At 42.9% G+C, this 12,500-nt stretch overlaps 1 protein-coding gene across 1 annotated transcript in view; it reads right to left on the reverse strand.

Moving 5' to 3' along the window:
* LOC138948329 (SCO-spondin-like) overlaps positions 1-12,500 on the reverse strand; it is an 82,443-nt gene that overhangs the window by 49,434 nt on the left and 20,509 nt on the right. Inside the window, exons 8-15 of the mRNA XM_070319839.1 lie at positions 11,068-11,256; positions 10,097-10,285; positions 8,294-8,482; positions 6,920-7,108; positions 6,345-6,533; positions 5,825-6,016; positions 2,358-2,469; positions 581-715 (exon numbers count right to left, since the gene is read on the reverse strand). Of these exons, the coding sequence (XP_070175940.1) occupies positions 581-715; positions 2,358-2,469; positions 5,825-6,016; positions 6,345-6,533; positions 6,920-7,108; positions 8,294-8,482; positions 10,097-10,285; positions 11,068-11,256 (1,384 nt within the window). The remainder of the gene's footprint in view (positions 1-580; positions 716-2,357; positions 2,470-5,824; positions 6,017-6,344; positions 6,534-6,919; positions 7,109-8,293; positions 8,483-10,096; positions 10,286-11,067; positions 11,257-12,500) is intronic.

Consider the following 12,500-nt stretch of genomic DNA (forward strand, 5'->3'; position numbering starts at 1 on the left):
ACCAATGAAGAAGGATGCTTCCCGCCAAAAAAAAAAGGGGGGGGGGAGAAGAAAATAAAAAGGTTGAAGCAGCCTGCATGCAACTGAGGTCAAAACAAACCCCCCAAAAAATCTCGGGCTAGCTTTATGAGGGCGGTGCCCACTCCTCTCCCTTGTCGCCTTTGCCTTCCCCTCCCCGTAAGAGGATCAGGTACCCATTTCCTGCAGGGGGGACTGGAGAGCGCTCGAAAAATGTGGGTATTTGTATTGGCCTCGGATGGGATCAAACCCACCGCCTCCAAAATGAGAGCTAATTAAGCGGTCAAACCACTGTGCCACTACGGCACACTAATACATAACAACTGGTGTTTGTTTGTTTGTTTGTTTGTTTTTTGGGGCCAATATAAATGCATTAAAAAGATAACAGTATTTGTTATTTAAAAATTTCGATTGTTCTTCATCAGCTGATTTCCAGCACTTCAACTCTTCGTGAATTTGTTCTTATTATTTTCTTTTTTCTTTCAAATGAACAAAGGAGGAACTTTGCAAACCCATTTCAGCATCCATTTAGATATGACCCGGAAGTGATTATGACACTCACGTGCAGTCATCAGTGGGGTCAGCTCGGGTGGCGCCCTCTGTGCAAGATGCAGCGGGGGCGGGGGCGGGGGTGGAGTCGTCGGGTCTGTGGATGCAGTTCTTGGTGTCTTGGCTCCAAACCGTCTTCTTGGGGCATCTAGGAGAAAATAAAGTTCATCACCATCTTGGGAACATTTTAGGATAAGTCACAGCAACATTTCTTTGTTAGGTTCTGTCTAACATACATCACAGCAACATTTCTTTGTTTGGTTCTGTCTAAGATAAGTCACAGCACCATTTCTTTGTGATTTTGGTTCTGTCTAAGATAAGTCACAGCAACATTTCTTTGTTATTTTGGTTCTGTCTAAGATAAGTCACAGCAACATTTCTTTGTTATTTTGGTTCTGTCTAAGATAAGTCACAGCAACATTTCTTTGTTGTTTTGGTTCTGTCTAAGATAAGTCACAGCAACATTTCTTTGCTTGGTTCTGTCTAAGATAAGTCACAGCAAACATTTCTGTATGTATTTCTGTCTACGATAAGTCACAGAAACATTTCTTTGTTTAGTTCTGTCTAAGATAAGTCACAGCAACATTTCTTTGTATGGTTCTGTCTAAGATAAGTCACAGCAACATTTCTTTGTTTGGTTCTGTCTAAGATAAGTCACAGCAACATTTCTTTGTTTGGTTCTGTCTAAGATAAGTCACAGCAACATTTCTTTGTTTGGTTCTGTCTTAGATAAGTCACAGCAACATTTATGTGTTTGGTTCTGTCTAAGATAAGTCACAATAACATTTCTTTGTTATTTTGGTTCTGTCTAAGATAAGTCACAGCAACATTTCTGTGTATGGTTCTGTCTAAGATAAGTCACAGCAACATTTCTGTGTATGGTTCTGTCTAAGATAAGTCACAGCAACATTTCTGTGTATGGTTCTGTCTAAGATAAGTCACAGCAACATTTTTTTATTTGTTTCTGTCTAATATAAGTCACAGCAACATTTCTTTGTTTGGTTCTGTCTAAGATAAGTCACAGCAACATTTCTTTGTTTGGTTCTGTCTGAGATAAGTCACAGCAACATTTCTTTGTTTGGTTCTGTCTAAGATAAGTCACAGCAACATTTCTTTGTATGGTTCTGTCTAAGATAAGTCACAGCAACATTTCTTTGTTTGGTTCTGTCTAAGATAAGTCACAGCAACATTTCTTTGTTTGGTTCTGTCTAGGATAAGTCACAGCAATATTTCTTTATTTGTTTCTGTCTAATATAAGTAAGATTTCTTTATTTTTTTCTGTCTAATATAAATCACAGCAACCTTTCTGTATTAGTGTCAGTCATGTCTCTTGTTTCTCCACTTTTAAGGCTGTGAGGTGGAGGCTCTTGTGAATCTGTTGTTTTGTCCTGAATTAAACGTTCTTAAAAGTTAAACTTTCTTGTTTGTTTGCTTTTTTGCAAAGATAAAAATGTTTCTTGTAGTGTATGTAGATGGCTCGATTACTTTGTTGATGAAGGGTGTTATTGCCTGTAATCACTTGAAATATACTTCTACATTGGTGCAAGAGGTAAGTAAAAAGAATTCCCTCTCTTTGTCTCTGTCTCTCTGCCTCTCTTGCCTCTCTGTGTCACTCTGCCTCTCTGTCACACACACACACACACATGCACACACATACACACACACACACACACAACAAAAAAAAACACACACACACACACACAGACGCACGCACACACATATACACATACACACACATATACACATACACACACACTCACACACACACACACACACACACACAGACTCACTTCATGAGCAGAGCCTTGGTGCTGACACTGTTGTTCTGACCCTGCTGACAGCGGTAGTAGTAGTGCTGATCCCCAGCCTCGATGTACGTGTCCGCGCCCACAGGGCACCGGTCTGAAAAGAACAAACAGTGGAACCCTATCTTAAGACCTCCAAATGTTGACAAAATCAGGTCTTAAAAGTGAGGGCGTCTTAAAATGGAGGTAAGTGTACAGAGGTTATGAACAGAAATCTGAGAAAGGAGGGTCTTAAAAAGGAGGGGGTCTTAACTTCGGGGGTCTTAACTTCGGGGGTCTTAAATTCGGGGGTCTTAACTTCGGGGGTCTTAATTTCGGGGGTCTTAAAAGGGGGTTTCCATTGTACAGTGAAATGCACCTTTAACCCATTAATGCCTGAATTTTTTTTTCAATTTTTTTTCTGTTTGTTTGGTGTCAAATGATATATAAAAGTCATGTGCAAGTGTCATTTGAATGGTATTGGCATGTGTTGTGATTTATATGCAATAAATCGACCGTCCTCATATGAGGACGCTAGGCACGAATGGGCACAGGTAAATAACAAGACCAACGTAAGACATTTTCTTGTAGAACACAATGAACATCTTTAATTTCTTGCAAAGAGCAAACTGTAAACAGTTGACAGTGTGAACATAACATTCAAACAAATGAAAACAATTGAAACTGCCTCTTTGGCTGTACATATTGGTGACATTTTGGTGCTTTTTCTCGTAGTTTTCCGTCATGGTCAGCAGCTTATGCACTTGGTTGCATTGAACATCTTTAATTTCTTGCAACATCAAACTGTGAACAGTTGAAAGTGTAATCATAACATTCAAACAAATAAAGAAATTGAAACTGCCTCTTTGGCTATTCATATTGGGGACATTTTGGTGCTTTTTCTAGTAGTTGTCCAGTATGGTCAGCAGCTTATGCACTTTACCAGTAGAATTTGAGATCGGAAGAACACAAATTTGTAACCTCTTACTACTTTAGCACTTGACTAGCAGTACATGGAGTCAACAGTTGCAATTGTACAGTTCACTCAGTGTGAAATTGCTCAAAGCATTTCACATGCACCCCGACGTCGCATTTTCTACACTTTTGCCTGCATTTCTTGTGGCAGAGAGCACAGCGGATTTGCTTGTCGATCCACTGTACCACGTGGTTTTTGCCGTCGAAGCGTACAGCTCTGGACACTCTGCGATCAAGCTGTGGAGTGTGGCCATGTGGACGACCAACAGGTGGGGGTTGTGCTGCTTTGGCCAAGTAGTTTTTGACAATGGCGCGGCGAACAGCAAGCAGGTCCAGTGGAGTGTTGGTAGCTGCATCAGTGTGTCGATACAGCAGCCATGCCTGTTGCACACAGACATCTAGAATGTATGCAAAAATAGGCCACCACCACTTTTTGGTTCTTATGGTGACTCTGTACGTGTCCACATTTTGATCCATTCGATCGACGCCACCCATGGTCTTGTTGTAGTGGGAGATCAGAAACGGTTGACCAATCTGAACTCTCTGGTGAGCAGATCGCGACCAACGGCTGGCTGTCTGCACAGGATGGATGCCCACACAGTTGGATACAACGTTCACCACTGACGCTGTTGTCATTCCAGCGAACCGCAACGAAGCCGGTCTTGTCGTCTTTGGAGTAGTCGTAAGTTCCTCTGTTTGCCTTCTGCATGTCTTTGACGCTCTTGAGTGGACAATCTTCCATGCGGTTGGACCTCACTGTCCCTGTGCATCCGATGCCTTTTGTTGTCAGATGGTCAACTAACTTCAGCGAGGTAAACAGATTGTCAAACGTCAGATGGTAAGCATCATTCCCCTGGATTTCGGCGATCAAGTCAATGACAACAGAGCCTCCCATGCCAAGTCCTGGACACTCGGTTACCTGCTTGCCTTTCGCACCTTGGTAAGGTTCGAGCTGAACCACATATCCAAGAGGGGTAGCCAGGATCCAGAACTTATAGCCAAAGCGAATCGGCTTCCCCCTGATGAACTGTCTGCATCCATGACGGCCATAATATGGCACCATGCTTTCGTCAATGCTGAGGCTTTGTTGCTTGACAAAGTTGTTCAGACATCATTCATTTATCATGGACAGGAGAGGACGGACTTTACTCATCCTGTCTTCAGGGTCTAGTCTTGTGTTGTCCTTGAGATGCAGGTAACGTAAGATTTCTTCAAAGCGGTCTCTGGTCATCGCTTCTGAGGCGGCAATATTGTGGATGTCCTTGTCGTGAGACCATCTCATCCTTCTTCTGGGCACCGTGCTATAGCCTGACAGCAACAGAATCGCAATGAAAACACTTACGGTCACCATTGCCATCAATTCATTTTCGCCAAGACTCACCCCACCCCTTACTTGTCTAATTTATTTACACATTATAAATAACGGTTCTTACAGCTTCTTCTTCAGTGTAAATTGTCTGGTTTTCCTCTCCGATTGTTTGTCTTCCATCAGGAAGAATAATAGTTGCTGTGGCACTTGCCGACAGCTGGCGTCCATTCAGGTTTTCAACAGTGGGGCGCTCTTCCTCGTCACCACTATCCTCATCAGTGAGCATGTCAACTGGTGGAGGCTCAATGAAAACATCTGCTCGTTGAAAGGTGTTGTTTTCCTCCAGTATGTCAAGCACGTCATTGACAGTATATCTGCCAAAACAAAAACACACTGAGTGACTATTATGCTCAGCAAGTATTATGCAAAGTGACTATAAAAACCTGTACCCATTCGTGCCTAGCGTCCTCATACGAGGACGCCGCTTTGATCAGTCACTATCACTAAAATACAAAACATTTAGAAAAAATAAAAAAATTATCTCTAAACATTGTATTAAGGACCAATTTCACTTATGTAATGTTATTAAAAAAGTAAAAACTGAACGAGGTATGGCCTTACCTTCTAGGTGGTGGCATTATGCTGGCTTGACACAACACGTGTGGGGTCCAAAATGGCCGCTGATGGAAGCTATGGAAGGGAGGAAACTCTAGCAACCAATTTTTGCTTGCGAATACTCTCCCTTGATATGTGTGTACTGTCAAACTTGGTCACACACTTATTGGCACTGAAAGAAATGCCTAAAATGAAAGCGTCCTCATACGAGGACGCTAGGCATTAATGGGTTAAAAAATCGATTGAACGACACCTCACCCCACCACTTTTTTAAGATCTTGCTCTCCTGATTTTCTGGTTGTATTCTCTGTACGTTTATTTCCATCTTCAACTTTCTGCTTTTAAAGACTTGATTTATTTTCAGACTTCTGGAGGTTTTTACTTTTTTTTTCCTTCTTCTTCTTCTTCTTCTTCTTCTTCTTCTTCTTCTTCTTCTTCTTCTTCTTCTTCTTCTTCTTCTTCTTCTTCTTCTTCTTCTTCTTCTTCTTCTTATTTTTGTTTGCCGGGAGGGGGGTGTAATCTTAGTTGAGAAGAGACATACAGACAGGCAGACAGTTTGACAGCCTTATCATACCTCCACAGTCGTCAGTATTGCAGGCAACAGTTTGGTTCTGTCGATCCTCTCCTGCGCATGCGCGGCCGCCATAGCGAGGGGCAGGATTGGTGCAGGAGCGGTCACGTGTCTGGTCCTTCTCTCCACTTCCGCACAGCACCGTGCACTTAGTGGTGCTGTCCCAGTCGCTCCAGTCCGTCCAGACTCCGTCGACTGAAAACACAGAAACAAACATGTCGCGTCAAGCGAGGTCAAACTATTTAGGTGATGTGTCGCTCTAAAACTAAAAGATCGACACTGAAAATCTAGGATCAGTCGTCGTCGAAACTACAAACACCTGGTTAGCCAAAACCCGTTAACCGAGACAGGTAGAGCTTGTTTCGGCGAAGTATGTCAACATGAGACATATTTTGCACAAACCAATGTTTATAAAGATCTGTCCGGTAGTTTTCCTGGAATTGCTCTGCACACATACACATACACACACACATTTATATTTTACTGGAATGGAGTCACTATTTGCTTTCCATAGTTTACTTACTGGGACAAGGATGGGTGTTGCAGCTGTGGGTGGTCTGCATACTGCTCGAACCGGAACAGGAAGTGCCGCCATGGGCAGGAGCGGGGTTGGTGCACGTGCGCACATGAGTGGCGATCTCGTTTCCGGTTCCACATGACTTGCTGCAAGCTGTACGGGACTGCTCGGCAAAGTCCGTCCATCCACCGTTAACTGAAAACGATCACGTGACTTCACTGTTCAGTGCTGAACACATTGACACCCGAAACTCAAGAGATTAGCAAGCTACAACCCCTGTCTTATATCCAACATGGCCGTAGTTTCCACCCGTTTCCACAGCAACGGTGTACTCAACGAAACTTTCCGTAGGAATGTCGTTTGCAAGAACATACACACAGTCGAGGGTGCATACATCAGTTGTTCAAGTCTTCAAACTTTGAGATATTTACAAGGAAAGTACCAGACACTTTTGCTTTTGCTTTGCTTAACATTCATCATTGAACAACACCAACATGTTGAACATCAACAATAACTGAGAACTTTGACACCTTTTATTTTTACCGGTGAAGAGTCAGTTTTGGCCTTCCATAGTCACTTACTGGGACAAGGATGGGTGTTGCAGCTGAGGGTATCCTGTTTACTGCTCGAACCGGAACAGGAAGTGCCCCCATAGGCAGGAGCTGGGCTGGTGCACGTGCGCACACTGGTGGCGATCTGGCTTCCGTTTCCGCATGACTTGGTGCAAGCTGTACGGGACTGCTCGGCATAGTCCGTCCATCCACCGTTAACTGAAAACGATCACGTGACTTCACTGTTCAGTGCTTAACCCATTGACACCCGAAACTCAAGAGATCGGCGAGTTACAACACTCCTCTTATATTTATCACTTATAAGATAAAATAAAACACAATTTTTCTTTTTATTAAAAGGTAAATACATCTAAGACTTTTTTCAATATTTTGGGGGGTCTATTTTTCCTTGATACAGCCTTAAATATACCACTAAGTGAAAACAAATTGTATGCAAAAGTGTTTGTTCAAGGGAGACAATTTGAAGCCTTTTTTTTTAAACAGTAAATTGTATATTAATATCCTCCGAAAAGGAAAATAAATCATGTAAACAGGTCTTTTCACACGTTGTCTACCTAAGTATGTTGATTGCATTGCTTTAAAATAGAGAGAAAAAAATCTGAATTGTTCACAAATAACATTTGATGGAGGCAATTTATATTAAATGCACAGTTCTTCTATGCTTAAACTGGCTAGGCATCTACATGGGGCAAGGCCAGCCCTTCACTTGGAGACACACAAAGAATCAACAGCCTGCATGCGTTCTGTGCAGAGTGTGACGTTTTGGATGAATCGATTTTTCAGACTAACGATAGTATCGTTTTAACTTAAAAGAAAGGAAGACCGGCACGGTGGCCTAGTGGTAAGGCGTCCGCCCCGTGATCGGGAGGTCGTGGGTTCGAACCCCGGCAGGGTCATACCTAAGACTTTAAAATTGGCAATCTAGTGGCTGATCCGCCTGGCGTCTGGCATTATGGGGTTAGTGCTAGTTGGTCCGGTGTCAGAATAATGTGACTGGGTGAGACATGAAGCCTGTGCTGCGACTTCTGTCTTGTGTGTGGCGCACGTTATATGTCAAAGCAGCACCGCCCTGATATGGCCCTTCGTCAAGTGGTCGGCTGGGCGTTAAGCAAACAAACAAACAAAAAACTTAAAGGAAATGGCGTTTGTACAACATTCAAGTGGAAATCATTGCTGTCACCGAAACCGGTTATTTTGTAACAAGAATTTAAAATAGGACAAAGAAAACAACAGTCACGGAAACGCCGTTCACATATTGTAAATATAACAATCGTTTTACGGGAGACGAAGGGTGGCGTTAACATCAACTATTTTTCAGAACTTTAAAGCCTTTTTTTATTTTACCGATGAAGAATCAGTTTTGGCCTTCCATAGATTACTCACTGGGACAAGGATGGGTGTTGCAGCTGACGGTATCCTGCTTACTGCTCGAACCGGAACAGGAACGGCCGCCATGGGCAGGAGCTGGATTGGTGCACGTGCGCACACTGGTGGCGATCTGGCTTCCGGTTCCGCATGACTTGGTGCAAGCTGTACGGGACTGCTCGGCATAGTCCGTCCATCCACCGTTAACTGAAAACGATCGCGTGACTTGACTGGTCAGTGCTAAGCACATTGACACACAAAACTCAAGAGATTAGCAAGTTGCAACCCTCCTCATATATCAAACATGGCCGTCATTTACACCCGTTTCCACAGCAACGGTGTACTCGACCAAACTTTTCGTAGGAATCTCGTTCGCAAGAACAGACACACATGATGCATACATGAGTTGTTCAAATCTTCAAATTAAAAATAAATTCTTAATTATTTTTAGTGCTACGTGCATCAAATGCAAAGTGTTTCTTGTTTAAACGGGCTAGGCATCGACATGCGGTAAGGCCACCCCTCCACTTGGAGACACACACATAATTAACAGCCTGTGTGCTTTATGTGCAGAGTGGGACGTTTTTGATAAATTGATGTTGCAGGCTAATGATAGTTTGTTTGTTTTTTAAGGAAATGGCGTTAAAGGCACAGTACGCCTCCCGTAAACCATCACAGATACTGTCAGGGTTTTACACACAGTACAAACACCCCGTCATTTACACATTCACCGCTTCTGAACATCCTAAGTGCCCTACGTAAAGAGCGAGCAATTTTCAAAGAATTAATTTTGCGGATTGTCTGATAACAAAATCGGACGGTGCGTTTTGGCGCTAGATCTAACTTTTAAAATCTAAATAATAAATTGACAGCTTGTTACACAAACATTCTTAAATCATAAAAGAATTCTTTTTTCAGCAAGACAAGATCAGTACAATTCGAAGTTTTGAAAGTTTGAAAAAAGAAAAGCCCGGATGCAGGGTCACGCAAGGTCGTGGCTCTCGTAGCAGACGACTGTAATGCCTATCGCCAGTTCCTCTGCACAGTCAAAAGCCATCGCTAGAGTTCGTGTGAATCACAGCCGTTTGGTGCCTTTAGATTCAGAGGTACATAATAACGTGCTATTGCAGATAAGCTTACAGCGAGTCGCATTGGGAATCACAAACTGACGACTACATTGTGAAAAAAAAGGAAACTGGATCACATGGGTTCACGATGGCTCAGGGGTAAGATAAACCACACAAAAATAAATTCTTTGAAAATTGCTCGCTCTTTACGGAGGGCACCTAAGATGTTCTCAAGCGGTGAGTGTTTAAATTAAAGGGTGTTTGTACTGTGTGTAAAAGCCTGACAGTATCTGTGATGGTTCACATGTAAGTGCATCAGATATTTAATGATATTTTTTGGAAATGTGTCAAAATTGGGTGTGTTGAAAGAGTTAAGTAAGTTGTATAACATGCAAGTGGATATCATTACTGACACCGAAACTTGTCATTTTGTTAAAAGAAATTAAAAATATGACAAACAAAACAAATGCAACAGTCACAGCGGGTATGAAACGCTGTTATAACATTGTATAAATAACAATCGGTCACGCCAAATATCCACCCGTTTGTTTGACCCGGCCGTTGCCGATATCAGTTTCCGTACTATGAGATTGTTACCAGTAAAGTACAAGACATTTTTGCTTTAGCTTTGCTTGACATTCATAATTGAACAACACCAACAAGTTCAACATCAACAATATTTGAGAGCTTACACCCTTTTTTATTTAATATTTACCGGTGTAGAGTCAGTTTTGGCCTTCCATAGTTTACTCACTGGGACAAGGATGGGTGTTGCAGCTGAGGGTATCCTGTTTACTGCTCGAACCGGAACAGGAACGGCCGCCATGGGCAGGAGCGGGGCTGGTGCACGTGCGCACACTGGTGGCGATCTGGCTTCCGTTTCCGCATGACTTGGTGCAAGCTGTACGGGACTGCTCGGCAAAGTCCGTCCATCCACCGTTAACTGAAAACGATCACGTGACTTCACTATTCAGTGCTTAACCCATTGACACCCGAAACTCAAAAGATCGGCAAGTTACAACATTCCTCTTATATCCAACATGGCCGTAACTTACTCCCGTTTCCACAGCAACGGTGTTCTCGACGAAAGGTTCCGTAGAAATCTCGTTTGCAAGAACATACACACACTTGAACCATGATGGTAGCCATCCATTTCGCTCCATTTTCATTTCGCCCCATTTCCAATTCCCTTTTGCCCCAAGCTATATCGCCCCAGAGTCACTTCGCCCCATTTTTGCCCCACTTCGCTCCATTTTCCTGGTGACATTTCTCCCCATTTTCGCCCCATTTTGTGTGTGACATTTGATATTGATGGGGGTTTTGTTTACGATGGTGCATATACATGTGTTGTTCAACTCTTCAAATACAAATAAAATAATATGTTACGTGCTAAGTGCCATAAATGCACAGTTCTTCGTGTTTTAACTGGCTAGACATCTACATGGGGCAAGGCCAGCCCTCCACTTGGAGACACACAAACAATCAACAGCCTTCATGCGCTCTGTGCAGAGTGTGGCGTTTTGGATGAATCGATTTTTCAGACTAACAATAGTATTTTTTAAGGAAATTGCGTTAGTAATTTGTAATTTTTGGTTTAACTTTGCTTAAAATTCATCATTGAACAACATCAACAAGTTCAACATCAACAATGATTGCGAACTTTGACACATTTTTTTTTAATTTTCCCGGTGAAGAGTCAGTTTTGGCCTTTCATAGATTACTCACTGGGACAAGGATGGGTGTTGCAGCTGACGGTATCCTGCTTACTGCCCGAACCGGAACAGGAACGGCCGCCATGGGCAGGAGCTGGGTTGGTGCAACTGCGCACACTGGTGGCGATCTGGCTTCCGGTTCCGCATGACTTGGTGCAAGCTGTACGGGACTGCTCGGCATAGTCCGTCCATCCACCGTTAACTGAAAATGATCGCGTGACTTCACTGGTCAGTGCTAAACACATTGACACCCAAAACTCAAGTTATAACACTCCTCGTATATCCATATTCATGGCCGCCATTTACACCCGTTTCCACAGCAACGATGTACTCGAAGAAACTTTCCGTACAAAAGTTCGTTTGCAAGAACGTACACACACTAATGACGGTGCATACCTGAGTTGTTCAAGTTTTCAAATAACGATAAAATCATATGCATACTCTTTAAAAAAAAGTTAGGGACCGGTCATGAAATGTTCCCAATCTAGAAAATATTCGCCAAAAAATAAGGGTTTGACAATTTGATTGAAACGTCACTTTTTGAGTTAACAAAAGGGCAGTGAGTCTTGCTCTAGGAAACATTTTGGCAGGCAGTGTTACTGTGTCATGCTAAACAAGCGGAAAAGTGATATTTTCTTTAGAAAGGGGTCAGTTTTCAAAGTCCTATGAAATCGGTGCAAGACATGCCAAGCCAAAAACCAGTAATGCACGTGCTACAACAGGGTTCCAGTTACAAACTGAGCTCACAAATTTGTGTTTGTAAAATGACACACTGACAAAATAATGCAATGAAACAGCATGCCCCTATCGTGAAAAGGGAGCGACTTGGATTAAGCAAGGGCAGTTTGATGGCTACAAGATGTTGCTTCTCCCTAGTAAGTGGTTCAGAGTGTTGCAGTGTCTCATTTCAACATCATCGGACTGAAGGAATGGCTTCAAGCAATTGGCAGAGTACAGTCCCTAAAAAAAAGTTAGGGACCGGTCATGAAATGTTATGGTTAGCCTACAGTCACTTCAACACTTCATCCAAATGTCGAAATGAAGGTCATGCAGCAAACAAAGTTACTCAAAAATCAGCAGGCATCGACCATGAGCTGCCACCTCACACTGTTTGTTTGTTTGTTTGTTTGTTTGTTTGTTTGTTTGTTTGTTTGTTTGTTTGTTTGTTTGTTTGTTTGTTTGTTTGCTTGACGCCCAGTCACCACGAAGGGTGATATCAGGGCGGAGCTGCTTTGACATTTAACGTGCGCCACACTGTGACACAAGACAGAAGTCGCAGCACAGGCTTCATGTCTCACCCAGTCACATTATTCTGACACCGGACCAACCAGTCCTAGCACTAACCCCATAATGCCAGACGCCAGGCGGAGCAGCCACTAGATTGCCAATTTTAAAGTCTTAGGTATGACCCGGCCGGGGTTCGAACCCACGACCTCCCGCTCACTG

The sequence above is a fragment of the Littorina saxatilis genome, linkage group LG15 (genome assembly GCF_037325665.1).
Source record: "Littorina saxatilis isolate snail1 linkage group LG15, US_GU_Lsax_2.0, whole genome shotgun sequence".
Taxonomy (NCBI): Eukaryota; Metazoa; Mollusca; class Gastropoda; order Littorinimorpha; family Littorinidae; genus Littorina; species Littorina saxatilis.